Here is a 27,128-nt window from a genome sequence, read left to right on the forward strand (position 1 = left end):
GGGTGTTAAGGAAGTAAGCGTTTAGATATTTTTGTTGTTTTTGAAAAGACAAGTTTTTGAATATGGAATTGATTTGGAAATATACACTTGGAACGTCTGCATCCCATGCATTCAACCCAGGTATTTGAAAATAGTATTTTAAATAACTATTTGAAAATACTTTCAAATAGTAGGCTATTTATAGGGAATTATTTGAAAATACTTTAAAATACTTCCAATAGAAGTAGTTAATTCAGGCCACATTATTTGAAGATGCTAAAACACACAGAAAATAAGTATTTACAGTGCATTCGGAAAGTATTCAGACCTCTTGACTTTTTCAAACATTTTGTTACATTACAGCCTTATTTTATAATGGATTAAATAGTTTTTTTCCCCATAATCAATCTACACATAATACCTCATAATGACAAAGCAAAAACTGTTTTCAAAAATAAAGTTATTCAAAATAAAAAGTTGAAATATCACATTTACATGTACATACTCTGTTGAAGCACCTTTGGCAGCAATTACAGACACAAGTCTTATTGGGTATGACACTACAAGCTCGGCACACCTGACTTGGGGAGTATCTCCCATTCTTCTCTGCAGATCCTTTCCAGCTCTGTCAGGTTGGAAGAGGAGGGCCGCTGCACAGATATTTTAAGGTCTCTCCAGAGATGTTCAATTGGGTTCAAGTCTGGGCTCTGGCAGGGCCACACAAGGACATTCAGAGAATTGTTCCGAAGCCACTCCTGCGTTGTCTTGGCTGTGTGCTTAGGGTCATTGTCCTGTTGGAAGGTGAACCTTCACCCCAGTCTGAGGTGAAGGTGAACCTTCGCCCAACCACCATGCTTCACCGTCGGGATGGTGCCAGGTTTTCTCCAAACGTGATGCTTGGCATTCAGGCCAAAGAGTTCAGTCTTGGTTTCATCAGACCAGAGAATCTGGTTGAGTCCTTTAGGTGCCTTTTGGAAAACTCCAAGAGAACATTTCTAAAAACCTGTTTTCGCTTTGTCATTATGGGGTATTGTGTGTAGATGGAGCAGGAAAAATATTTATTTAATCCATTTCAGAATAAGGCTGTAACAAAATGTGGAAAAAGTAAAAGGGTCTGAATATTTTCTGAATGCACTGTAAATAACAAATACTTAAATACACGTATTTGAACCCAGGGCTGGAATCCCTATGACATCACCAGTCCTCTAATGTCTGCTCTCAGGTGTGTTAGGTATAGGCCCGTCATCCGTCACCAATCAACCTGGTATTCTCGCTGGTATTGGTTGGTTGCGGTATTATGGGGATGTCGTCAGCATCTGGCGAGGGTAAGATCAATTTATCAGTCCATTAGTTTTATGTTGTAATGTTACACAGAACTGTGAAAATATGGCATATCCTCCAAAACTCCTATCCTCCCTAGAAATAGGCCTACTACAGATGTAGGATCTTAATTTGAGCCAGTTTGATACAGCAGGAATAATCCTGCAGCAACAGGAAATGTGAATTATTATGTGGATTATAATGAATGGATTTTTTTTTTGAAGGGGCAAATCAAGTCTAATATTTAAATTACAAACTTTAGAAGCCTTTTAAACCTTGAATACTCTACAAGTTTGCAAAAAGAGTGATCAAATTAAGATCCTACATCTGTACACTAACTATAGGAAGTGACGTCTAGCCACCTGCCTCCTGCTGCCGGTTGTCCTTTTGGCACCACAGACTAGGCACACTTTGTCACAGCCTGGCTGGCTTGAAGGGCCGCTTTAATCACTTCAATTACACTGGGCTATGCCTACAGTAGTAGGTACAATTCCTATTGGTACATGCTCACAATAAATATGTTATCATAAGCAATGTGTTCTGAAGCCAAATATATGAGTAGGCCTTCTTATCATCCCCCCATGATGGCTGAGAGACTTTGCAGTGAGTGCTGGAAACAAAGGCCATTGTTTCCCTTTAATCGTGAGATGGGGCTCAAAATAACTGGTATGGAAACACATTTGGAGATGTGACTCAGAGGCAGTAATTATCAGTTATGTTGGAGAACTGCAGCAGACATGAAGAATAAAATCACACCCAACCTCCCACAGCTAACTGGCACCAGAGCAATGTATCATATCCAAATATCTGGCCCAAATATATCAAGTGTCTTTATTTTCATTAACAGGCTGACTTGGTGCGTTGGAGAAAACATCGTATTCAAAGTCTATGCCATTCCGCTGTCTTCGTGACTTTGCTTTCACATCAAAGTCACTTCGTAGCATCAAATGCTTTCCCTTTAATAGATGAGGAAGTATTGATACGGTAGGAGACTGATGTAGGAAGAGCTTATTAAAATGGTTGCTGCTGTTGTTTCAACAGAAGGATAATAAAACTGCGAACTCTAGGCTAATGGTGAAGCAGTAAGAGATAGTGTGTGAGGCTTGCTCAGGGTAGAAGTTGCCCTTAGGCACAGCATCAGCTTACCCTCCCAGAGTCCTAACCTTATTAGGAAGATGAAAGGCAAAACTGACCTCAGTTCAGTGTCAAGGGGCAATTTCATCCTTTTCAGTGGGGCTCACCTGGCTCTCTGTTACAAAACCCTGCTGAACACTGTAGTGTGTGCTGCTCACCTGTCTCCATGTCTGTGCGGATCTGCTCCTCCAGGTTGCCAGGGAAAATGTTGGTGTCGGGGTCCTCCTCCCCAGGGGTTTTGGTTTTTACACATCCCACAGCAGCAGTTCAAGCAGCAGCACAGGCAGCAGCAGAAGTAGCTGCCTATTAGCACGCTACAGACCACAAACAGGATGGACATAGACCACTCACTATTAACACATGAACATAGACTAGATTTCCTTTTTCACACACACACACGACACACACACACACACACACACACACACACACACACACACACACACACACACACACACACAATTTCTACCTGACAAAACCCACCTTTGCCTACCAACTGGAGAGCATGAAATAAACGTTGACGTTCTCTCAAAACTGCTGAGCCACGTACAGCCCGAGGGAGACATAGCTGTCGTAGATGTTCCTCATGGAAGCATCTGGCAGGACGGAGTGGGCATTGTTGAGCTCCTTGAATTTATCTGTGGCGTTCAGGTTCTCTGGGTTCTTGTCTGGATGATATTTCAAAGCAAGCTTTGAAAAAAAAAAATATTACAAAATTGAAAATATTATTCACTCCAGAAGGCTAAGCTAGCCGAAATGCTATCTTCTTCATTGTTACTATCTTGCTACTTTATGGTCTTATCTAACGCTTTCAGTAAGAGGCTGCACTATTATCTCTCATTTCCAAGTTGAGATCTTTTCCCATGTTTCAGTGTGTATCCTGGCATCTCTAGACGCATTCCTGTCTACACTCTCAATACCTGCAGATCACTCTCAATACCTGTAGATCACTCTCAATACCTGCAGATCACTCTCAATACCTGCAGATCACTCTCAATACCTGCAGATCACTCTCAATACCTACAGATCACTCTCAATACCTGCAGATCACTCTCAATACCTGCAGATCACTCTCAATACCTGCAGATCACTCTCAATACCTGCAGATCACTCTCAATACCTGCAGATCAGATCCAGTCAGCAGTCAGCACCTTAGCAACTAGTGACAAAAATGTGGTGAGAACCCTTAATCCTCACACCTGCCAGGCATTAGTACATTAGTACAATACTGATGGAAGCACAGTTATTGTTGGAATAGCACGTATAGCACAATTAAAAGTCTTCTAAGTCAGGCTAGAAAATGTGTAGATATTGTTGACAGACACCATGAAATAAATATAACTACAGTCAGCTTTGCATAAAACAATAAATATAACTAGTCAGCTTTACATAAAACTATAAATATAACTACAGTCAGCTTTACATAAAACTATAAATATAACTAGTCAGCTTTGCATAAAACTATAAATATAACTTGTCAGCTTTACATAAAACAGTAAATATAACTACAGTCAGCTTTACATAAAACAATAAATATAACTACAGTCAGCTTTACATAAAACAATAAATATAACTACAGTCAGCTTTACATAAAACAATAAATATAACTACAGTCAGCTTTACATAAAACAATAAATATAACTACAGTCAGCTTTACATAAAACAATAAATATAACTACAGTCAGCTTTACATAAAACAATACATGTAACTACAGTCAGCTTTACATAAAACTATAAATATAACTACAGTCAGCTTTACATAAAACAATACATGTAACTACAGTCAGCTTTACATAAAACTATAAATATAACTACAGTCAGCTTTACATAAAACTATAAATATAACTACAGTCAGCTTTACATAAAACTATAAATATAACTACAGTCAGCTTTACATAAAACTATAAATATAACTACAGTCAGCTTTACATAAAACAATAAATATAACTACAGTCAGCTTTACATAAAACAATAAATATAACTACAGTCAGCTTTACATAAAACAATACATGTAACTACATTCAGCTTTACATTAAAAAAATTGTTCTCGCTCTCTTTTTTTCTGTATATTGTAATTTGTCATTAACATTTGATGATGCTCCGAAGCACGTCTGCTTGTTCATTTTTCATGATGCCAACAGGCTCGGAAAATGCCACTATGATTACATATTCATTAACAACAAACAAGGGCTGCTCAAAAGCCAACCATTTGGATGGTTCCTGAAAGCGAATTCCAATTAGACTAATTAAGAACGACTAATTGTGATGGCACCTGTATGCATCTGAAGTGAATTCATATTATAAGTCATTAGATTCTGACTTACTACTGTACGTGTCGGAGTGCTTCGAATGGAAACGTATTGGTGAAATGAGAGGTATAGGTATAAAAGAGGTCTTGACAGGCATATTTTGATTGAAATGTAGGATACAGTATGTAGGTTGAAATAGTTATCCTAAACAAAATCTACATTAAAATGCAGAATTACATTGCAAAATATAATTGATAACGGCTCGGGTTATAGCTGAGTGAATTGATATGGAGTAAGCATCAAAGGCCCCTGTCATACTAATGTCATGACACAATAACTAGATTAAGGTTGAGTACAGAGACCAGTAGGTTTTTATCTGCAGCTCTTCATGTCGTAGGAAGTCTGTTCTTCTGTTTAATTGTAAGGTTCAGGTACTACTTGTTGTGTGGGTACATAGAAAGTGGGGCTGCAGCCATAATGCTAGGGTCTATTCCCAACGTGTTCTGACAAGCTTCCGAGTACACCCACCCTTGCATATGGGGGGCACACACACGCACGCACGCGCACGCACACGCACACGCACACACACACACACACACACACACACACACACACACACACACACACACACACACACACACACACACACACACAGGAGTCTTTTATAAGCCCTGACCTGAGTACAAGGGGTACCATCTGTTCTGTAGTATTAATATTTTAGTTTTATGGAAGTAATATTGTATTCATGCAGCTGTCTGACAATAATTGTCTGTGATTATAAAAGGTCTTGTAGCAGTCAGTCAGAGTGTCTGTCTGACTCACAAAGTCTTGTTTTTTGTCTCTTAAAAAACGGCCCATGAAAATCATTCCCCCTGACCTCCATAGACATTGGTTGTTACGTGACATTTGTTTGCGCTTTCCAGCACACGTTGCATGGTCACAGATCAATGTAGAACCTGCTTCTGTGGAGAAAATTATCTTCGTATACTAACAAAAACAGTGTTTAGAGTATATAGAGTTAAATGGATGGAACTTTTTATATGGGTTAACATGCTCAAAGGGTTGCTGTCAGTGATGTAATATGCAGTTCAGTTCAGTTACGGTTATCTGTTGTTTGTCTGGTTACTCCACTAACTAGCCCAATGACTCCCAAATTGTGTGTCCTATAGAAACAACCTGATGGGTCGGCCCAAATATTTAAGTGGGTCACCCAATGGTTTAACCAAGCACACAGCTCAAGAAGTGAGGTGAAAGTGTGTGTGTGTGTGTGTGTGTGTGCCTGTAGGACTTATTGATGTCATCCAGTGTACAGGTCTTTTGGAGGCCCAGGACTAAATATGGGGCCTCTCCTGAGGTGGACAGGGAACGCTGCCTTTGTTCCGACATATTCTCTCACCATTACCTGCACAACACAGCAACCACAATGATTTTCATATGATTCCTGATATTGACTGTGTGGTTGTTCAGCTGGTCCACTGACCTATCAGTAATGGTATACTGTTCACACAGCATCTCTATTCATTATTGATAGAACTGCTATAAATAGTAACAAAGAATTTTCCACAGGGATTGTACCGTTCAATTGTTTTATCACTATGTTATCTCCAACACTCTATTCGATCTAAGAGTCGCTAAAGACATTGTCAAAATTCATCAGAGAACACCAACATGAGAGAACTTGTCACCTTACTGTTTTAACATGGACTACGAACGCAAACACCAAACAACAGAACTCAAAAAACTTAACTAAGAGAACTTTTAGCCAATCACATCCTCTGCATTTGTCCAGTTATTCCTCTTTCTGTGTGACTTTCCCGTTCCTCTCTTTCCTAACTGTTCCTCTGTCCAGGCCGTCAGCTCCAGTGCTCCAGTCGTCCCTGGGAGAGACAGACAGGTGTCTGCTCTGTGGAGGACTAGATCAGCGGATGAGATGAATAAAACATACAGGCAGATAGTCATGTGCTCACGTTTCAGCAGGCCCGGCCGTCAGTGGCCCGGCCGTCAGTGGCCCGGCCGTCAGTGGCCCGGCCGTCAGTGGCCCGGCCGTCAGTGGCCCGGCCGTCAGTGGCCCTAACATGATTAGCTGGATGTTGGGTTGGGTTTAAAGGGGAGTTGGAAGTAGGTCTACTATACTGCAGGATACTGAGGTGTCTGGGTGGAATAGTAGTAGTGTCAACGGATTGATGACTTTCTGAGAGAGGGTGAAAGATAAGGTCAAATATTGAACGTAACGCTGTGCTTTTTAGTCTACTATCTTTTTAGTAGGCTTGATAGGATTACACCATGGGTTTCACAAAGCCTCTGCATTCAGTGACAGAAGACCACCACCTAGTGGAAGATAGAAGAAACGTAGAAAAAAAGTATTCTCCTGAATACTCTTCTTCCACAAGATGGCGATACATACATGCAGATTTTACAGAGTGACATGACAAGGGGGTAAAAACGTAGGTCGAAAAGGGTTTGCAAGAGGACACAAAGTTTACCATAACCAATATGTATTATATTCACCTCAGCTCCATGTATATAAAGACTACAGTAATGATAGTAATATTGTATCTTATAATTTAGTTTGGGTAAAGTTTGCAAACCAGTAATTATCTCAAGGAGTGGCATATCGCAGTTGTAATGTATTGTTTATGGTGTTGAAAGTCCATACAATACAACAGATTGGAATCACATTTTATTGACGGTTTATTTCCTGATCTGCAAGAAGATACTTGTGGCCCCTGGGGAAACAGCAGGTAAGCAGCACACCTGTCCCTGGACCCCCTTCTCTATACTCCGTGTCTCCTGGGCTAGCACACTGACTTGTGTGGCTAAGCATGTCTACCTAGGGACCAATATGTGTGTGCTTTAAAGAGACCGTAGGAGGAATTAATTAAGAAATGCTTTCCTACCCTTTCCCACAGACAGTCACACTCATGGGAGTGTGCACACACACCCACATGCGCACACACACACCCACATGCGCACACACACACACCCACATGCGCACACACACACACCCACATGCGCACACACACACACCCACATGCGCACACACACACACACGCACGGGCACGCACACACGCACACACACACACACACACATCTAATTTTAGAATGGACAAGTGTTTTGTTGAAAACATTTTGTAAAACCTACCAAATCAACACCAACCTCCACTACACTTTTAGAAATGTCTATAAAAAAATGCAGCTTAATAGCCACCACAGCTTAACCCGGTCCTTCTCAGTTGATATCCAACCGATTGAGGCGAGATTGTCTTGTCCTTGGCTAAGGGCAATATGGGGTTCCACTATCATGTGCCTAGCCTTCGCCAAGGGTGAGTGACTGGCTGGTGGAGTGATTTGGCACAATGTTGCTTTGGTTGCCTGGAAAAGACGCAGGACCTCGTGGCAGGGAGTGTGGTTGTGTGGAATTGCATTCAGAGTGCCGTAGAAGAGAGGGAGGGATGGAGGGATGGAGTCGAGGAGAGGGGGATAGCCCTACTCATTATGCCCTTCAACTGGCATTCAGCCTGACTGTTGCCATGGTGCAGTTTAGGATTTCCCCCCCAGCGCTCCTACATAAGGAAACCAAAAAAATTGTCTAATTGGAATGTAAGTAGAGGTGGTTCTTAGAACAGTGTTTTCAGGGGAGAAATCTGGAATGGAATGGTGCGTTCCTTGACTTCCTGGAAATAAGGTCTTATTTACATCTAGCCTACTACTCACACAACCGGACAATTTTTTTTTTTTTTACCTTTATTTAACCAGGAAAGGCTCATTGAGATTTAAAATCTCTTTTTCAAGAGCGTCCTGGCCAAGATAGGCAGCGCCAAGTCATTACAAAAATTAGACAAACAACATGAAAAACTACAAGTAATCTAGTAAAAACCATAGAATTCACAAGAATATAACAAAATCAAAAACAGCAAATTAAAAACATTGACTGGTCAGGGAATCAGTCTCAAGATCATTCATCAGTGATTTAAAAACACCAATCGGGACAAGTTCTTCCAGTTTAAAAGTATTTTGTAAGGCATTCCAAGACGATGGCGCAGAGTACATAAAAGCCCTTTTACCAAATTCAGTTCGGACATTTGGAACAGTTAGCAAGATAAAGTCCCTCGAACGAAGAGAGTACCCACCACATTTCTGAACAATAAAAATGCCCAAATAAAAAGGTAGTAAACCCAAAATGGCTTTGTAAATAAAAGTATACCAGTGACTGAGCCTACGAGTGACTAGAGAAGGCCAGCCAACCCTGGTATACAAAGTGCAGTGGTGCGTAAGGGTTTTGCAATTTAAAATAAATCTCAAAGTGCCATGGTAAAGGGTGTCAATTGATCTCAAACACTGAGCGGAAGCATTTATATATAAAATATCCCCATAGTCTAGTAAAGGCATAAATGTAGCTGATACTAGCCTCCTTCTGGCTTCAAAACAAAAACAAGCCTTATTCCTAAAATAAAATCCTAATTTCAGCTTCAATTTTTTTGTAATAGAGACATACCGGACAACAGAGACACACCGGACAATAGAGGCACAACCGGACAATAGAGACATACCGGACAACAGAGACACACCGGACAATAGAGGCACAACCGGACAATAGAGACATACCGGACAACAGAGACACACCGGACAATAGAGACACACCGGACAATAGAGGCACACTGGACAATAGAGACATACCGGACAATAGAGACACACCGGACAATAGAGACATACCGGACAATAGAGGCACACCGGACAATAGAAACACACGGGACAACAGAGGCACACCGGACAATAGAGACATACCGGACAATAGAGACACACCGGACAATAGAGGCACACCGGACAATAGAGGCACACCGGACAATAGAGACACAACCGGACAATAGAGACATACCAGACAACAGAGGCACACCGGACTATAGAGACACACCGGACAATAGAGGCACACCGGACAATAGAGGCACACCGGACAATAGAGACACAATGGACAATAGAGACACACTGGACAATAGAGACATACCAGACAACAGAGGTACACCGGACTATAGAGACACACCGGACAATAGAGGCACACTGGACAATAGAGGCACCCCGGACAATAGAGACACACCAGACAATAGAGACACACCGGACAATAGAGGCACACCGGACAATAGAGATACACCGGACAATAGAGATACACCGGACAATAGAGACACACTGGACAATAGAGACACACCGGACAATAGAGACACACCGGACAATAGAGGCACACCGGACAATAGAGATACACCGGACAATAGAGACACACCGGACAATAGAGACACACCGGACAATAGAGACACACCGGACAATAGAGACACACCGGACAATAGAGACACACCGGACAATAGAGACACACTGGACAATAGAGACACACTGGACAATAGAGACACACTGGACAATAGAGACACACCGGACAATAGAGACACACCGGACAATAGAGACACACCGGACAATAGAGACACACCGGACAATAGAGACACACCGGACAATAGAGACACACCGGACAATAGAGACACACCGGACAATAGAGACACACTGACAATAGAGACACACCGGACAATAGAGACACACCGGACAATAGAGACACACTGGACAATAGTCACTGTCTGCAGGTACTAGTTGTTAGGTCAGCCTGACATTGATGGAGGAGTAGTATGAATTCCTCTCTCTCTCTCTCTCTCTCTCTCATACATTTGTGGGAAGTTCTCCTCCCTACTGAGTGTGACAGACATTCACTGTGATCTCAAATTAATTTAATGAATAATATGTGTATTTGATAGGGGGACTGTTCAAATACTGTTCCTACCCAGACACCTGTCTAGGAACAATAAAAACCTTTCAGATAATTAATGAAAGTAGGGTAGTCAATAAGTCACTTTTCAAGTAAGTAGCCTATTATTATTTGTATTATTAATGTGAACTATCCGACACCATAAAGCTTTTATTAACAGATCATAAAACATTTTTGAAGAGTATTCCACTAAATTCCACCATAGCCTCACATTGAAAACTGTTGAGTAGTACTTCTCAAGTACAACTGGGTGACTCATGCAAGAAAGGTAATCACAGGCAATGATGTGGACCGCTCTAGGGCAAACCCCATTCTGGTGGAATACCCTTGTGGAGGTCTGCGCCGTCGGTGTACGACTGCTCAAATCGGTATTGGGGATCGCCCTGGACATGTAGCCAATAGTGTGGCTTGTTGCAAACAAAATCTACGCCGTTGTCCAATCACTATAGATGTGACACTGGTAGCCATGCTGCAATTGGATAAGTCGGGCAAGGGCGTCTTGTTCTCTCTCTAACAGCTCCATCTCTGGCAGGTGGTGTTTCGAGAGAAGACTAATGTTTAGAAAGGTAGCTAGGTAGTTAAAGGAAATCATTTTACCTTGGTTCACATTTTTTCTTTTTCGTTGCAGTTTATTTTTGCTTGATGCCCCAATATACTTTACCCGGACGACGGGTTTAGGTGAGATGGACGTCGGGTTTCCCCTTGAGCCAGCCACTTTCTTTTGAAATCACACAGTGCTGCATTGAGTGAGACCGATGTGTGGTGAATCACGGGTGCTATTTATGCTTGCATTGAGGAAAAAAAAGATAGATATTGATAGTTTCTTGTCGCACCGAAAATCTTGAATGAATACCACCGAACCACTGTAAAGGCAAGTGCTCCAATATGTTCCTCGTCTGATTCCTTTCACTTCACCCACTAGTGATGTACATCGGTAGCTGTTTTTTTGAAGTGGTCTTGCCTTTTTGTTTTGATTTGGAGACAATGCGGAGCCATATCACGACGAAGCACGTCTGAGACGAGTTTTGGAGAAAACAATGAGGAAACGTTTTTATGAAGATAGAGAAAATATAGAGGCCTCGTCCTTTGAGGGCCCAAATCTGTGTAGAAAAAGGTGCTAAGTAGCAGCATGAATAAAATCCCCGGATAGAATGGGAACAAACGAGACTAGCGACATAGACAATGTATTAATGACGGCGATTTTGGCAAGTTTAAAGTCGCCTAGAACAAAAATAAGTAGCCTTCTTCACTGCTGAAGTATTACAACGGATTCCCTCCACACAATACAGGAGGAATACCGCTCTGCAATCAACCCTCTTATTTTCCTGCATTTTACTTTCTATTTGATCAATTCATTTCCACTTTTAACTTATTTTTATTAGTTTTTTTTATCTGGATCCAACTCTGACTTTGTTCAATGGAAGTATGTTATCAGCTGCCGGTTTTGCCTCTAGACAGGCCGGTTCCTAAGCATGTCCTCAGCCGGAGAGGTGCCATCAGTTTCAGCTCCAGCTCGTCTCTCTTCGGCGCTCCTGATCCAAGGCAGCTGTCACAGGTAATGCCTCATTACTTCAACTGGATCCGTTTCAAATGAACTGTCTCGGCTCTCCATAATGACACTACATAATCATTTTGATGACATCTCATGCACTACCTAATAACGAACTATTTCTTTCAGATTCATGAGTGGTATGGGAATCCTGCAGGTGATAGCCTATCAATTTGCAATGTCACTCTGAAACTACAAAATGATCAGTAACAATGTTCAAGTGCTTAAATGCAGTCACTCTTCAACGCAATGTATTATTAAGCTACATTGTCTGAATTGTTGCAACGCCTTCAGTTGTTAGTTGCAGCTTGCAACAGCTGTCTACTTGTTACATTGTGCGCCAAGGAACGTGCTGCCTGTATACTTTTGTTTGTATTCGATCTAGTGTGTTCCAGTCTAGACACATTGGCTACTCCTTGATTTCTCATCACGTTGTATAGTAGGCCTATTCATGGCATAGTTGTGCAATGTAGCTTAGGCTCATGAGTTACAGTATTTTGTTAAGCAAACTTTGTCGCACGGAAACCAATAATGATATGAGCGGGAACTGAAAACACAATCACCAAATGAGGACATTGACTCACATGTTTGGTAGTTGCTAGTTAGCCATCCTACAGAGTAATTGTATGTTAAATTAGGGGTGAATAACTCTTGTCCCACGTTCACATGTCATTGTATACCTAACACATTAACCAGGCAGTGAGGTGTGTGTGTGTGTGTGTGCCGCATCCCTCTTCGGTGGGATATCCATTAGTCTTTTGTCAAGCCCACTGCTCCACGTCACATAACCATCCCTGTGTCTGCGTTCAAATGGCCACACCATTACCCTCCACTCAACAACAGATATACAGCCCCTCTGTCAAAGGCTATCAATGTCCTGGCATAGAATTGGTATTACTAGATTGCATAAAGTCCTGGTTAGTTTTCTGATGCGATGATCATCAGTTTATGGAATATTCCAAATGGCTGCCATGTTGCACTATGGAATGTTGTTTTGAACGGGGAACGCTGGTTCTATGTGCCCATGTGAAACCTGTAGACAGCAGGGCGCTAGATCAGACGGGCACTGTGTACAAATACACTGTAGGAGCCATTGTGCTCCTGGGTCGTGTTTGCCCCTTGTTTCTCTTGAGTGTGCCACAGTTCATTTGTAATTGGTGGGCTGTGTTTAAATTATTATCATTTTGGCCCTTTTGTTGGGAGAAACGGCTCACTTGCAACGAGCCACAGGCTTTGTAGTGTTAAGTGGGGTTCTTTTTAAACAATGATTTGCATCAGGTTTTGGTTTGTGCAGCAGATGAGAACGGGTGCAAAAGTGAAGACTTTCCCACTGTAGTTGGACACCAGGGTATGGAATGGAGACGTGTTTGCTATATGGGTTTTTTCCACACACACTACTTGCCATGGAGGGACTACTGTCCCTCTCTAAACATCATTTCTCTCCCTCTGTGTGGCCATAAGGGTGAGTCTTTTCCTCTGTGGTCGCTGCTGTGCTCTGGTTCCAGTGTGCTCGCTTCCTGGTGTTTGTGTAAGCGGGGACAGGGGACGGGCCAGAGCTAGCATTACTGAGGGAGCCGGTTCAACATGTGCCTGAGGGTAGTGGTTTGGCTCTCCGCCAAAATCCCAGATGGCCGGAGTTTCAGGCCCTCTTGCTCTATGATGAAGACATTTCCTCTTGTAAACAGAGGGTGAAAGTGTAGGGTTTAAGAAAAGATGACATCAGAGAAGTGTGTTTTTGTGCTCGCCGTCTGCATGTGGATGGGTGTAAAATGTGCTCTAGTAGAGGACAATGGCCAAAGGACGCAGCTGGTTTGTCTGTAGGGCTTCCAGGTTTTTTTTTTCTGGGCTCGACGGCAGAGTGGCCAATGGCTAGGTCGCCCACTGAACATTGAGGAAGTGTATGTGTGACACACACGCAGGCAGGATTGCCTCATCTGACTCCTGAGTTGGTGTTGACATCCAGAGAGCCAGGCCAATGCAGGGAAGAGTGCAGCTGTCAGTACCATGTGCCTGGTGCATTGATTGATAACTGAAACACACACCTCTCCACTGATAAGGCCAGGCCACAGAGCCAATTGACATTTGTCTTGTGTGTAACCGAGATATATAAAAGTCAATATGTAAACAGAAACACAGTATTGATGAGTTGGGGCGGTTAGTCCCATGCTGATTTACGACAGGAAAAAGGAGATTTGGCAAATATGATCCAGCATGCTACGCAACAGGACGAGACGGCACCACTTGTTGTTCTGCAGGCGGAGGGGATCACATGAGCACGCGCGTTGATCTTAACTGAAGCGATAAGGTTTTGACGTAGTGTTGTGCGTGGCTGGATTGACGTAGTTTCAGGATGTGGTAAGAATGCTGAAGGAGCTGTTAAGAGTCTTGCTGCTATTCTTTCACAACCACATGACTTTAACCCCCGAGGTGCCACACTGACACAACCTTCATGAGAATAGTCTCTCTGAATCAGTGTAGACCTTATAGGACTAATGCATCGTCTGTGCGCTGTCCCTTTTTCATTAGATTTGTCTTCACATGACTCTTCTGCTTGTGGTTCCTTGTCAGCTTTTGGTGAAATGCTGTACTCACCTGATCAAGGCATTCAACTGGAAAGGTTTGAGATGGGTCTAAACTCATTTAACAGTCATCTCTATCTATCCCTGGAGGAGTGTAGGACCTAACTTCAGGAGCTCCTTTATAGTTGGAAGGAATGGACCTTAACAAACCATACAGTTCTCACCAAGTCTCTGTTATTTGGCCAGGTATAGACTAAGTTGACTGACACTAACACATTCTGGAAACATTAGTGGTGGAATGGAGGTTTTGAATAATTCAATTTCTACCTTGATTCACTTCACATACTACAGGTGTTTCAATGCCTGAGCCACTTCCTGCCTATGAAATCACCCCCCCCATCTCTGATCATGCTTAGATATGGCTCGACACAGAGCACATTTACAACCCCGTTCTAAACCTCTCCCTATAAAAGTATTTTCAATGACTGACAGTTTTCCAGAGTAAAAAGCCCTGGTTGACTATGCCTGTCTGTGCAGTGGTCTCTCACCATGGGTCTGGAAGTGTTCTACAGGAACACCATGACCTGGCCTATAGTAGGATGACCTGATCCCAGATACCCGGTGCACCTCTTCTTCACAGGCCAGTGAACCCTTCTAAACCCACCTAATGACCTCTGATGCTGGAGTGGAGTGTGTCCCCATAAACCAGTGTTAGTAGGTAGACTCAATCTGTGGCTTTGTGTAAGCAGTGGCTGGCACACACATGCAGCAACCTGCGTTGCAGTAAAGTCCAGGTTTATGGCTTTAGCATTGCCTTACTGGAATGTGCCATGGCGTATTACAGCATTGCACCGCAAGGGTATAACTCTTAGGAGGAAGTTTTCACGTTATGAAGCTCTGCTGACTCCAGCTGCTTTTAGCTCTCAGTTTACAGACACTGTTTGTGGCTGATATTCCTGAATGTATTGGCATACTGCTGGCTTCCTCTGTAGTTTAACGTGCTGTCTCGCTGGACTGACCTCAGCTAGGGCTGGGTGATCTGGACTAAAAATAATTTCTTTAAAAAACTTTTTTTTTTTTTACTTTTAATGATTTAAAAAAAATGTTTTTGTATTTTTTTTTCTATAAATAAGCTTGGTTGCACAATTAAAGATCAATACACTGCATTTCAAGCAGTCGGGAATAATCAAATGAATTGGGGGCTTGTCATTTATTATTATTTTTTATAACTATGCTATATATAAGCCTTCAACCCTAAGACCCCCTCCAAGTGTTTTAACAACATGGCCTGTTCATTTTGTTTAGATGTTGAAATCAAGTGGCCTACCTGGATAAGATGCTTATCACATTTTATTTGTCACAGTCTACACCTGTTTATGACGTATAACAGTGAAATGTTTACTTACGGGCCCTTCCCAACAATGTAGAGAGAAAGAAAATAATCAAAATCCAGATTTTCAAAAATTATATATTTTTTAATTCTGTTCTACTGCCATCCTGGGATTTACTGTATTGCTGGCATTGCACACAAAGGGGCGCTAAAAACACCAACATGGACGAGTTAATAAAAAAGCCCTTTGGCCGTCTACCAGTAATAGCTAAATCACAGACGCTGTTAGCTATTTGCTAACGAGCAGAAACAAACAAATGTATTGCAAATCCAGCACACAGTTATACAAGCATTGCTAGTAGCTACTGAATGTCATTTTACGAGAAATTGCACAAAGCGAACAAAAGTTGTGACGCATGCTTTTCTGAATGAAGAGCAGCAGGTGTACACGGAGCATGGGGGGAAAGTATTTTGCTACACTACAAGTGTTTCACAACACCTGCAATAACATCTGCTTAGTATGTGACCAAAAAAATTTGATTTGAAGGTGGGGAATGGCAGCTGTACAGAACTCATCCAGAGCTCTTGGAAATGCATACAAGTTTATCAAATTGTATTTGTCACATGCACGGACTACAACGGGTATAGACCTTAATGTGAAATACTTACTTACAAGCCCTTAACCTGCAATACAGTTAAGAAAATAGTTTATAGTTAGTAAAATAACACAATAGAATAATATTGAGGCTATATGCAGGGGGTACCGGTACTGCGTCAATGTGCGATAATAATAGAAAAATCCTGATTTATTTTTTCCTATTTTTTTTTATTATTTAAAAAAAAAAAATTAATGAAAAGGGAAAAAAAAGAAGTGTTTTTTTAAAAATTCCGTTCTAGGTTAGTCGAGGTAATTTGTACATGTAGGTAGGGGTAAAGTGACTGCATAGTTGATAAACGGTGAGTAGCAGCAGTGTAAAAACAAAGGGGGGAGGGGTCATTGCAAATATGTTAGCTGTTCACCGGTCTTATGTTTTGGGGGGGGTAGAAGCTGTTAAGGAGCCTTTTGGACCTAGACTTGGTGCTCCGGTAACGCTTGCTGTGCGGTAGCAGAGAGAAGTCTATGACTAGGGTGACTGGAGTTTTTGACTATTTTTTTTTTATTTTTGGGGGGGGAGGCCTTCCTTTATTAACACTGCCAAGTGTATATACAGTACCAGTCAAGTTTGGATGCACCTACTCATTTTTATCTTTATTTTTTACTATTTTCTACATTGAAGACATCAACTATGAAATAAGACATCAACTATGAAATAACACATGGAATCATGTAGCAGCCAAAGAAAGTGTTGAACCAATCAATATATTTGAGATTCTTCAAAGTAGCCACCCTTTGCCTTGACAGCTTAGTACACTCTTGGCATTCTCTCAACCAGCTTCACCTGGAATGCTTTTCCAACAGTCTTTAAGGAGTTCCCACATATGCTGAGCACTTGTTGGTTGCTTTTCCTTCACTCTGCAGTCCGACTCATCCCAAACCATTTCAATTGGGTTGAGGTCGCGTCATGCAGCACTCATTACTCTCCTTGGTCAAATAGCCCTTATACAGCCTGGAGGGGTGTTGGGTCATTGTCCTGTTGAAAAACAAATGATAGTCCCACCAAGCGCAAACCAGATGGGATGGCATATCGCTGCACAATGCTGTGGTAGACATGCTGGTTAAGTGTGCCTTGAATTCTAAATAAATCACTGACAGTGTCACCAGCAAAGCACCATCACACCTCCTCCTCCATGCTTCATGGTGGGAACCACACATACGGAGATCATCCGTTTACCTACTCTGCGTCTCACAGACACGGCGGTTTGAACCAATAATCTCAAATTTGGACTCATCAGACCAAAGGACAGATTTCCACCAGTCTAATGTTCATTGCTCGTGTTTCTTGGCCCAAGCAAGTCTCTTATTGGTGTCCTTTTAGTAGTGGTTTCTTTGCAGAAATTTGACCATGAAGGCATGATTCACGCAGTCTAAAAGGTGTTGTCGTGCCCTCATGACTTTCTTGGTGTGTTTGGACCGTGATAGTTGATGTGGACACCAAGGAACTTGAAACTCTCGACTCGCTCCACTACAGCCCTGTCGACGCGAATGGGGGTGTGTTCGGCCCTCACTTTTCCTGTAGTCCACAATTATCTCCTTTGTCTTGTTCACGTTGAGGGAGAGGTTGTTGTCCTGGCACCACACTGCCAGGTCTCTGACCCTCTCCCTATAGGCTGTTTCGGTGATCAGGCCTACCATGTGGTGTTACCTACCCTTACCACCTGGGGTGGCCCGTCAGGAAGTCCAGGAACCAATTGCAGAGGGAGGTGTTTAGTCCCAGGGTCCTTAGCTTAGTGACGAGTTTTGTGGGCACTGGTGTTGAATGCTGTTCATTGAATACAGCTCAGTGTTCAAGTCCCCGGCCATTAGGAGCGCCGCTTCTGGATGAGCAGTTTCTTCTCTTCACCTCATGTGCACGGCACAACAGACTTGCTGATGGATATAACTCTATGGACTCACTAGCTCCTGCTTTCTTCCGTTGCGCTATTTACAAACACGTGACTAGCTCATCTGGTCTGTGGAGCTACGGTAAGCTTCATAATGAAAAACGCAAAATGCTTTATGTCCTAACATATTGTTGACTTCAGGTATTAACTTAAGTAGCTACAAATATTCAAATTTATTGAAAAACGTAAGATTGTTTTGTTTTGACATAGTTGTTTCCAAAAAATAACTATGTACATCTAGGTAGGGCTGGGTGATATCGGCTAAAGTATCATATCACAATTTTCTTTTAAATTTATTACGTTATTTTATGTATTTGAATAATACAATGAGTAGTGTGACCCTAGGGTGGCAATACATACATTCTAAGTGATTGCAATGGGTCTGTCTCCATTCTGATTGGTTTATACTGTTTATCGGGCTGCATGATATTGGCAAACAATCTAGACCTTATTTTTAACGAAATGTTACAATTGATCTAAATCACAAGTCAAATCATAAAACACTTGGGTGAACTGTTGGAATCATGGAAATAGAATGATTATAATTCTATAGTTAGATTATAATAGTGGGCACTTTGAATACGTGTTTGACAGGACAATGAATGAAAATGCCAGGGAGGAGTTACAGTGTCGGTCAGTGTTTCCTAGGGGACCTTATGATCTGTGGCTACATTAAATGTTTTCTCTTAGTTATTTCATGTAGCTAACATATTCATGCATCGCCTAACCATCTTTTGGTTTAAAAGTTACTGTTGCACAAACATGCTGATTTTAAGCCTACACCAACACTTGTATCGGGCTGTATAGCTAGCTACGTTTGTTCTGACTCAGTACTTTTTATTAGCTAGCTATCAATTTAACATTAGCAGCTAACACAATTTTGCCACAACTTGTATTAAGAAACAAAGGATGTGGTTTCTACTTATCAACATTGTTGCATATGTTGCATTGACCATGCAGACTGAATGCAAGTTTTTAGTGGTCGAGCAACAACAAATGCGCTTTGAGTGGCGGGGCTAGTTCTATGTGGTGAGTGAACTCAAGTAGAGGATTAAATAAAAAAAATGGACATTACACACGGTTTATCACATTTAACAAACCAGACATTGAAATACCGTTTATATAAGGTAAAGTAAAAACTAGAGGTCGACCGACTAATCGGAATGTCAAGTTTTCATAATTGGTATTTTTGGACACGGATTTGCAGACTATTTTTATATTTTCTTTAACTAGGCAAGTCGGTTAAGAACACGTTCTTATTTTCAATGACGGCCTAGGAACGGTGGGTTAACTGCCTTGTTCAGGGGCAGAGCGACAGATTTTTACCTTGTCAGCTCGGGGATTCGTTTTTGCAACCTTCCAGTTACTAGTCCAACGCTCTAACCACCTGCCTTATATTGCACTCCACGAGGAGCCTGCGTGGCAGGCTGACTACCTGTTACGCGAGGGCAGCAAGAAGCCAAGGTAAGTTGCTAGCTAGCATTAAACTTATTATAAAAAAAACAATCATTCTTAACATAATCACTAATTAACTACACATGGTTGATATTACTAGTTTATCTAGCGTGTCCTGCGTTGCATGTAATCGATGCGGTGCCTGTTAATTTCTCATTGAATCACAGCCTACTTCGACCAATGGGTGATGATTTTAACAAGCGCATTTGCGAAAAAAGCACTGTCGTTGCACCAATGTACCTAACCATAAACATTAATGCCTTTCTTTAAAATCAATACACAAGTATATATTTTTAAACCTGCATATTTAGTTAATATTGCCTGCTAACATGAATTTCTTATAACTAGGGGAGTTATGTCACTTCTCTTGCGTTCCGTGCAAGCAGTCAGGGTATATGAAGCAGTTTGGGCCGCCTGGCTCATTGCGAACTGTGAAGTCCATTTATTCCTAACAAAAGCCGTAATTAATTATGACATAACATTGAAGGCTGTACAATGTAACAGCAATATTTAGACTTAGGGATGCCATCTGTTAGATAAAATGCGGAACGGTTCCGTATTTCACTGAAAGAATAAACGTTTTGTTTTCGAAATGATAGTTTCCGGATTCAACCATTTTAATGACCAAAGGCTCGTATTTCTGTGTGTTATTATGTTATAATTAAGTCTATGATTTGATAGAGCAGTCTGACTGAGCGATGGGTAGGCACCAGCAGGCTTGTAAGCATTCATTCAAACAGCACTTTTGTGCGTTTGCCAGCAACTCTTCGCAATGCTTCAAGCATTGTGCTGTTTATGACTTCAAACCTATCAACTCCCGAGATTAGGCTGGTGTGAAATGGCTAGCTAGTTAGCGGGATGTGCGCTAATAGCGTTTCAAACGTCACTCGTTCTGAGACTTGGAGTAGTTGTTCCCCTTGCTCTGCATGGGTAACGCTGCCTCGAGGGTGGCTGTTGTCGATGTGTTCCTGGTGCGAGCCCAGTAGGGGCGAGGAGAGGGACAGAAGCTATACTGTTACACTGGCAATACTAAAGTGCCTATAAGAACATCCAATAGTCAAAGGTATATGAAATACAAATTGTATAGAGCGAAATAGTCCTATAATAACTACAACCTAAAACTTCTTACCTGGGAATATTGAAGACTCATGTTAAAAGGAACCACCAGCTTTCATATGTTCTGAGCAAGGAACTTAAATGTTAGCTTTTTTAGATGGCACATATTGCACTTTTACTTTCTTCTCATACACTTTGTTTTTGCATTATTTAAACCAAATTGAACATGTTTCATTATTTATTTGAGGCTAAATTGATTTTATTGATGTATTATATTAAGTTAAAATAAGTGTTCATTCAGTATTGTTGTAATTGTCATTATTACAAATAAAAAAAAATTGTCCGAATAATCGACTTTTTTTAGAAGTTATTTAGCTCGTCTAATAGGCTCGCGCCACTGGGCACCTCGTGGCTTGTTTTCCCTTTTGTAATTCATGATTGTTTGCAAGCCCTGCCACATCCAATGATCGTCAGAGCTTGTGTAATAGGACTATCTTGGTCCTGTGACGCTTTCCCTGTTTGATGGTTCGTTGGAGGGCGTATGCAGACTTTTTTGACCCGCTCCTTAAAAGCGGCAGCTTTAGCTCGGTGCAGATGTTGTCTGTAATCCATGGCTTCTGGTTTGGATATGTAGGGATGCATGGTATATCGGTGAACATATTGGAATTGGACGACATTAGCTAAAAATGCCAACATTGATATCGGCCCGATGTCTAGTTTAATGCTGATGTGCAAAGCAGACGTGCATACCTTAATGACGCCACGTTTGCGCTACATCTGCAACACGGCATTCCTAACCTTGCCCACAATGTCTGCTGTGTGGAAAGAGTAAGAATATCAGTGCGACAACTCAAAGGCGAAATCCATTAATGCCAATATAATGGAATTCATTGCCCTTGACAATCAAACGTTCTCTGTCGTTGGTGATGTTGGCTTTCGCGACTGGTCGAGCATCGGTACACACTAACGTTACCATGTGCGCTATTGTTCAATGTTGCCCTACCGGAGTTCCACAGTAATTGCGTCACTGCTATTAGCTTCACGACATACTATGGCACGCTGTTTGGGTCTTTGCGTGTCAAAAAAGATGCACGTCAAATAACACTGACACGTTATAAGCTTTTAATTTGACACGTCAAGTAACACTGTTCTATTATAGAATGTTGTGTGTTCTGAATTTGCACGTGCAAGCCAATCACAGCCACTAGTATGAGTAGCACTGTCAAAGCTGTACAAAACAATTCTGCAAACACCGACCACGAACAATGTGTTTACAATACCGCGTTGGTAATAAAGCATTATTTGTTCGACCACAACTTCTGGGGTAGCTAGCTTTAGCTTGGTACCTAGCTAGCACCAATACAACCAACCTGAAAAAATGACCAGTAGAAACTGCAATCATTTAACCTCTCTGGGGTATGTGGGACGGTAGCGTTCCACCTCGCCAACAGCCTGCGAAATAGCAGAGCGCCAAATTCAAAACAACAAATCTCATAATTCAAATTTGTCACACATACAAGTATTTTACATTTTAAAGATAATCTTCTCATTAATCCAACCACATTGTCCGATTCAGGAAGGCTTTACGGCGAAAGCATAGCACTAGATTCTTAGGACAGCACCTAGACAAAAACCACACAGCCATTTTCCAAGCAAGGAGAGGCGTCACAAAAAACAGAAATACAGCTTAAATGAATCACTAACCTTTGATCTTCATCAGATGGCACTCATAGGATTTCATGTTACACAATACATGTATGTTTTGCTCGATAAAGTTCATATTTATATCCAAAAACCCCATTTTACGTTGGCGTGTAAATGTTCAGAAATGTTTTGCCTCCAAAACTACCGGTGAATGAGCACATCAATTTACAGAAATAATCACAGACTTTGATACAAGTGTTATGCACAGAATTATAGATACATTTCTCCTTAATGCAACCGCTGTGTCTTTCAAAAAAGCTTTACGGCGAAAGCAAACATTGCAATATTCTGAGTACAGCGCTCAGACATCAAAACAAGCCATACAGATACCCGCCATTTTGGAGTCAACAGAAGTCACAAATAACATTATAAATATTCACTTACCTTTGCTCTTCATCGGAATGCAGTTCCACAATAATGTTTTTTGTTTCGATAAAGTCCATATTTATGTCGAAATACCTCCTTTTTGTTCGCGCGTTCAGTCGAGTAATCCAAATGCACTGTGCTCGCGCAGTAAGTTCAAAGTCAAAAAAGTTCTATTACACTTCGTAGAAACATGTCAAACGATGTATAGAATCAATCTTTAGGATGTTTTTATCATATATAAAAATATATTCCAACCAGACGATTCCTTTGTCTTCAGAAATGAAAAGGAACACGCCTAACTCACGGGAGCGCGCGTGATTGAGCTCATGTCATTTTCTCAGTCATCTGACTCCATATGCTCATATTCTCTCCCCATTCACAGTAGAAGCATGAAACAATGTTCTAAAGACTGTTGACATCTAGTGGAAAACTTAGGAAGTGCAAAATAACCCCACAGACACTGTATTAGATAGGCAATCACTTGAAATACTACAAACCTCACATTTCCACACTTCCTGGTTGGATTTTTTTTTTCTCAGGTTTTTGCCTGCCATATGAGTTCTGTTATACACAGACATCATTCAAACAGTTTTAGAAACGTCAGAGTGTTTTCTATCCAAATCTACTAATAATATGCTTATCTTAGCTTCTGGGCCTGAGTAGCAGGCAGTTTACTACAGGCACGCTTTTCATCCGGACGTCAAAATACTGCCCCCTACCCCAAAGAAGTTAAACTATTCTTAGCAATGATTTAGGAATCCTTGTAAGTATTGTTGTTCACCTATTGAAATTCAGTTCATGACAATAAATAGCTTGCCAGCTACTTAGCTATGGGCAACAGGGTTAACGTTATAAGCAGCCAGCTAGCTTCATCTGGCTAGTGAGGGTCGACCTGACCGGGTTATGTTGTGAAGCTAGCCACAATAAGGTTTGGGCACAATTGTGGAATTTGTGGTTTGCCTTCAAAATAAAAGTACCTCTTTTTTAAAGGTGACGCAGAAGGTTACAATTGGTGGAATCATGCCATATTTAGACTAGATAATGTTAAACAAGGTTGGAATGTGACGCAATGAAATGGGGTATCAGTCTACTTGGTGACACCCACAGAACACAACTGTGAAGAGTTTACGCAAATATTAGCGTTGTAGCTCTTATCGCGTGACTGAAATCCCCTCCGCAGTCAGCCTATTATTCATAATGCACTGTACAGCATTACCTAAGGATTGGGGGTCAATGAAATGGGCTAACAGTCTACTCAATACCAAATAAAAAAAATTCCTAACGTCCTCTGCGTTATCATACTCCGACATCCACACAGTATTGTTTTTCCTCAGGAATAGTGTTCAATACACATAGGTTGACAATAAATGTGCCTCAATTCAGTTTCAGAGTCCTGCAATAAGAGCTACGACGCTAATGTTCTCGGTGTCACTGAGTAGACTGATACCCCATGTGATTGATCCACAATCCATAGGTAAGGCTGTACAGTGAAATGCATTACCGTTCAAAAGTTTGGGGTCACTTAGGAATGTCCTTGTTTTTGATAGAAAAACACTTTTTTTGTCCATTTAAAATGACATCAAATTGATCACATACATTGTTAATATTGTAGCTGGCAACGGCTGATATTTAATCTGTTGGGGATAGGGGGCAGTATTTGCACGGCCGGATAAAAAACGTACCCGATTTAATCTGGTTACTACTCCTGCCCAGTAACTAGAATATGCATATAATTATTGGCTTTGGATAGAAAACACCCTAAAGTTTCTAAAACTGTTTGCATGGTGTCTGTGAGTATAACAGAACTCATATGGCAGGCAAAAACCTGAGAAGATTCCTTACAGGAAGTGGCCTGTCTGACAAGTTCTTGTTCATCTTGGCTCTGTTTATTGAAGACTGAGGATCTTTGCTGTAACGTGACACTTCCTACGGCTCCCATAGGCTCTCAGAACCCGGGAAAAAGCTGAATGACATCGAGGCAGCCCCTGGCTGAAACACATTAGCGCGTTTGGATAGTGGCCTGTCAGAGGACCATCAGACTGGGGCTCGTGCACGAGATGTTTTTATTTTCTCTCTCTTTGAACGTAAACACGCTTTCCCGGTCGGAATATTATCGCTTTTTTACGAGAAAAATTGCATAAAAATTGATTTTAAACAGCGGTTGACATGCTTCGAAGTACGGTAATGGAATATTTAGATTTTTCTTTGTCACAAAACGCGTCGGGCGCGTGACCCTTATTTACCCTTCAGATAGTGTCTTGAACGCACGAACAAAACGCCGCTATTTGGATATAACTATGGATTATTTGGGACCAAACCAACATTTGTTATTGAAGTAGAAGTCCTGGGAGTGCATTCTGACGAAGAACACCAAAGGTAATCAAACTTTTCTAATAGTAAATCGGAGTTTGAGTGCCAAACTTGGTTGGTGTCAAAATAGCTAGCCTGTGATGGCTGGGCTATCTACTTAGAATATTGCAAAATGTGCTTTCACCGAAAAGCTATTTTAAAATCGGACATGGCGAGTGCATAGAGGAGTTCTGTATCTATAATTCTTAAAATAATTGTTATGTTTTTTGTGAACGTTTATCGTGAGTAATTTAGTAAATTCCCCGGAAGTGTTCGGTGGGAATGCTAGTCACATGCTAATGTTAAAAGCTGGTTTTTGATATAAATATGAACTTGATTGAACAAAACATGCATGTATTGTATAACATAATGTCCTAGGGGTGTCATCTGATGAAGATCATCAAAGGTTAGTGCTGCATTTAGCTGTGGTTTGGGTTTATGTGACATTATATGCTAGCTTGAAAAATGGGTGTCTGATTATTTCTGGCTGGGTACTCTGCTGACATAATCTAATGTTGACATAATCTAATGTTTTTCTTTCGTTGTGAAGCCTTTTTGAAATTGGACAGTGTGGTTAGATTAACGAGTGTCTTGTCTTTAAAATGGTGTAAAATAGTCATATGTTTGAGAAATTGAAGTAATAGCATTTCTAAGGTATTTGAATATCGCGCCACGGGATTACACTGGCTGTTGAGTAGGTGGGCGTCCCACCTAGCCCATAGAGGTTAATGGAATATGTACTTAGGTGTACAGAGGCCCATTATCAGCAACCATCACTCCTGTGTTCCAATGGCACATTGTGTTAGCTAATCTGAGTTTATTATTTTAAAAGGCTTATTGATCATTAGTAAACCCTTTTGCAATTGTTAGCACAGCTGAAAACTGTTGCTCCAGATACTCAACTAGTCTAAAGAAGGCCAGTTTTATTGCTTCTTTAATCAGAGCATCAGTATTTGTGGGTTCGATTACAAGCTCTAAATGGCCATAAACAAAGACCTTTCTTTTGAAACTCTTCAGTCTTTTCTTGTTCTGAGAAATGTTGGCTAGTCAATGTAAGAAACTGAAGATCTCGTACAACGCTGTGTACTTCTCCCTTCACAGAACAGCACAAACTGTCTCTAACCAGAATAGAAAGAGGAGTGGGAGGCCCCGGTGCACTACTGAGCAAGAGGACGAGTACATTTTTAGTGTGTAGTTTGAGAAACTGGCAGCTTCATTAAATAGTACCCACAAAACACCAGTCTCAATGTCAACAGTGAAGAGGTGTCTCTGGGATGCTGGCCTTTTTTATATGTTGGACCAAACCATAAACGCAAATAGCGAGTTGAAACTGCTTGTTGTCAGAGAGGAAGATGATCTTTTGTCGTTGTGAGTGCCAGGGGGAGGGGCTTGGTGTGCGAGTGGAAAGGTGCACCGAAGGAGCGACTGGGATGAGACTAAAAAGACAACCTCGATTCTTGGAACATCGTGCTAAAACATTAATTCGATATCACCCAGCCCTAGCTAGCACCCAGTGTTTTTATGCTGTCTATAGTCTGTCCTCAGCTAGCACCCAGTGTTTTTACCACTGACAGCGCAAGGAAGCATAGTTTTATCGCTGGGGGTCATTTCAATGTAAAATGAGCACAAGTGAAGTTTATAGGAGCATATTAAATTGGGTCTAATGCTATGCTTTCACCGTAAAGCCCTTTTGAAATCGGACAAGGAAAGGTAGAGTTTTCAATTAGTTAGTGTTTTTACTGATATCAATTTTGTTTATAAATTAAGTGAATAAAACAAA

The 27,128-nt window shown here is 41.3% G+C and overlaps 1 protein-coding gene and 1 pseudogene across 3 annotated transcripts in view; one reads left to right on the forward strand and one right to left on the reverse strand.

Moving 5' to 3' along the window:
* Positions 1–1,206: 1,206 nt before the first annotated feature.
* Positions 1,207–6,068, reverse strand: LOC106590388 (dnaJ homolog subfamily C member 5B-like; annotated as a pseudogene).
* Positions 6,069–10,976: 4,908 nt separating this feature from the next.
* The window catches only part of LOC106590394 (high affinity cAMP-specific 3',5'-cyclic phosphodiesterase 7A), a 29,992-nt gene continuing 13,840 nt past the window's right edge, over positions 10,977–27,128 (forward strand). For all 3 annotated transcript variants that reach the window (XM_014181368.2, XM_014181369.2, XM_014181370.2), the window contains exon 1: positions 10,977–12,034. In XM_014181368.2, coding sequence (XP_014036843.1) covers positions 11,897–12,034 — 138 coding nt within the window. In that variant the 5' untranslated portion in view covers positions 10,977–11,896. The remainder of the gene's footprint in view (positions 12,035–27,128) is intronic.

This window comes from Salmo salar, chromosome ssa29 (assembly GCF_905237065.1).
Source record: "Salmo salar chromosome ssa29, Ssal_v3.1, whole genome shotgun sequence".
NCBI classification, from domain to species: Eukaryota; Metazoa; Chordata; class Actinopteri; order Salmoniformes; family Salmonidae; genus Salmo; species Salmo salar.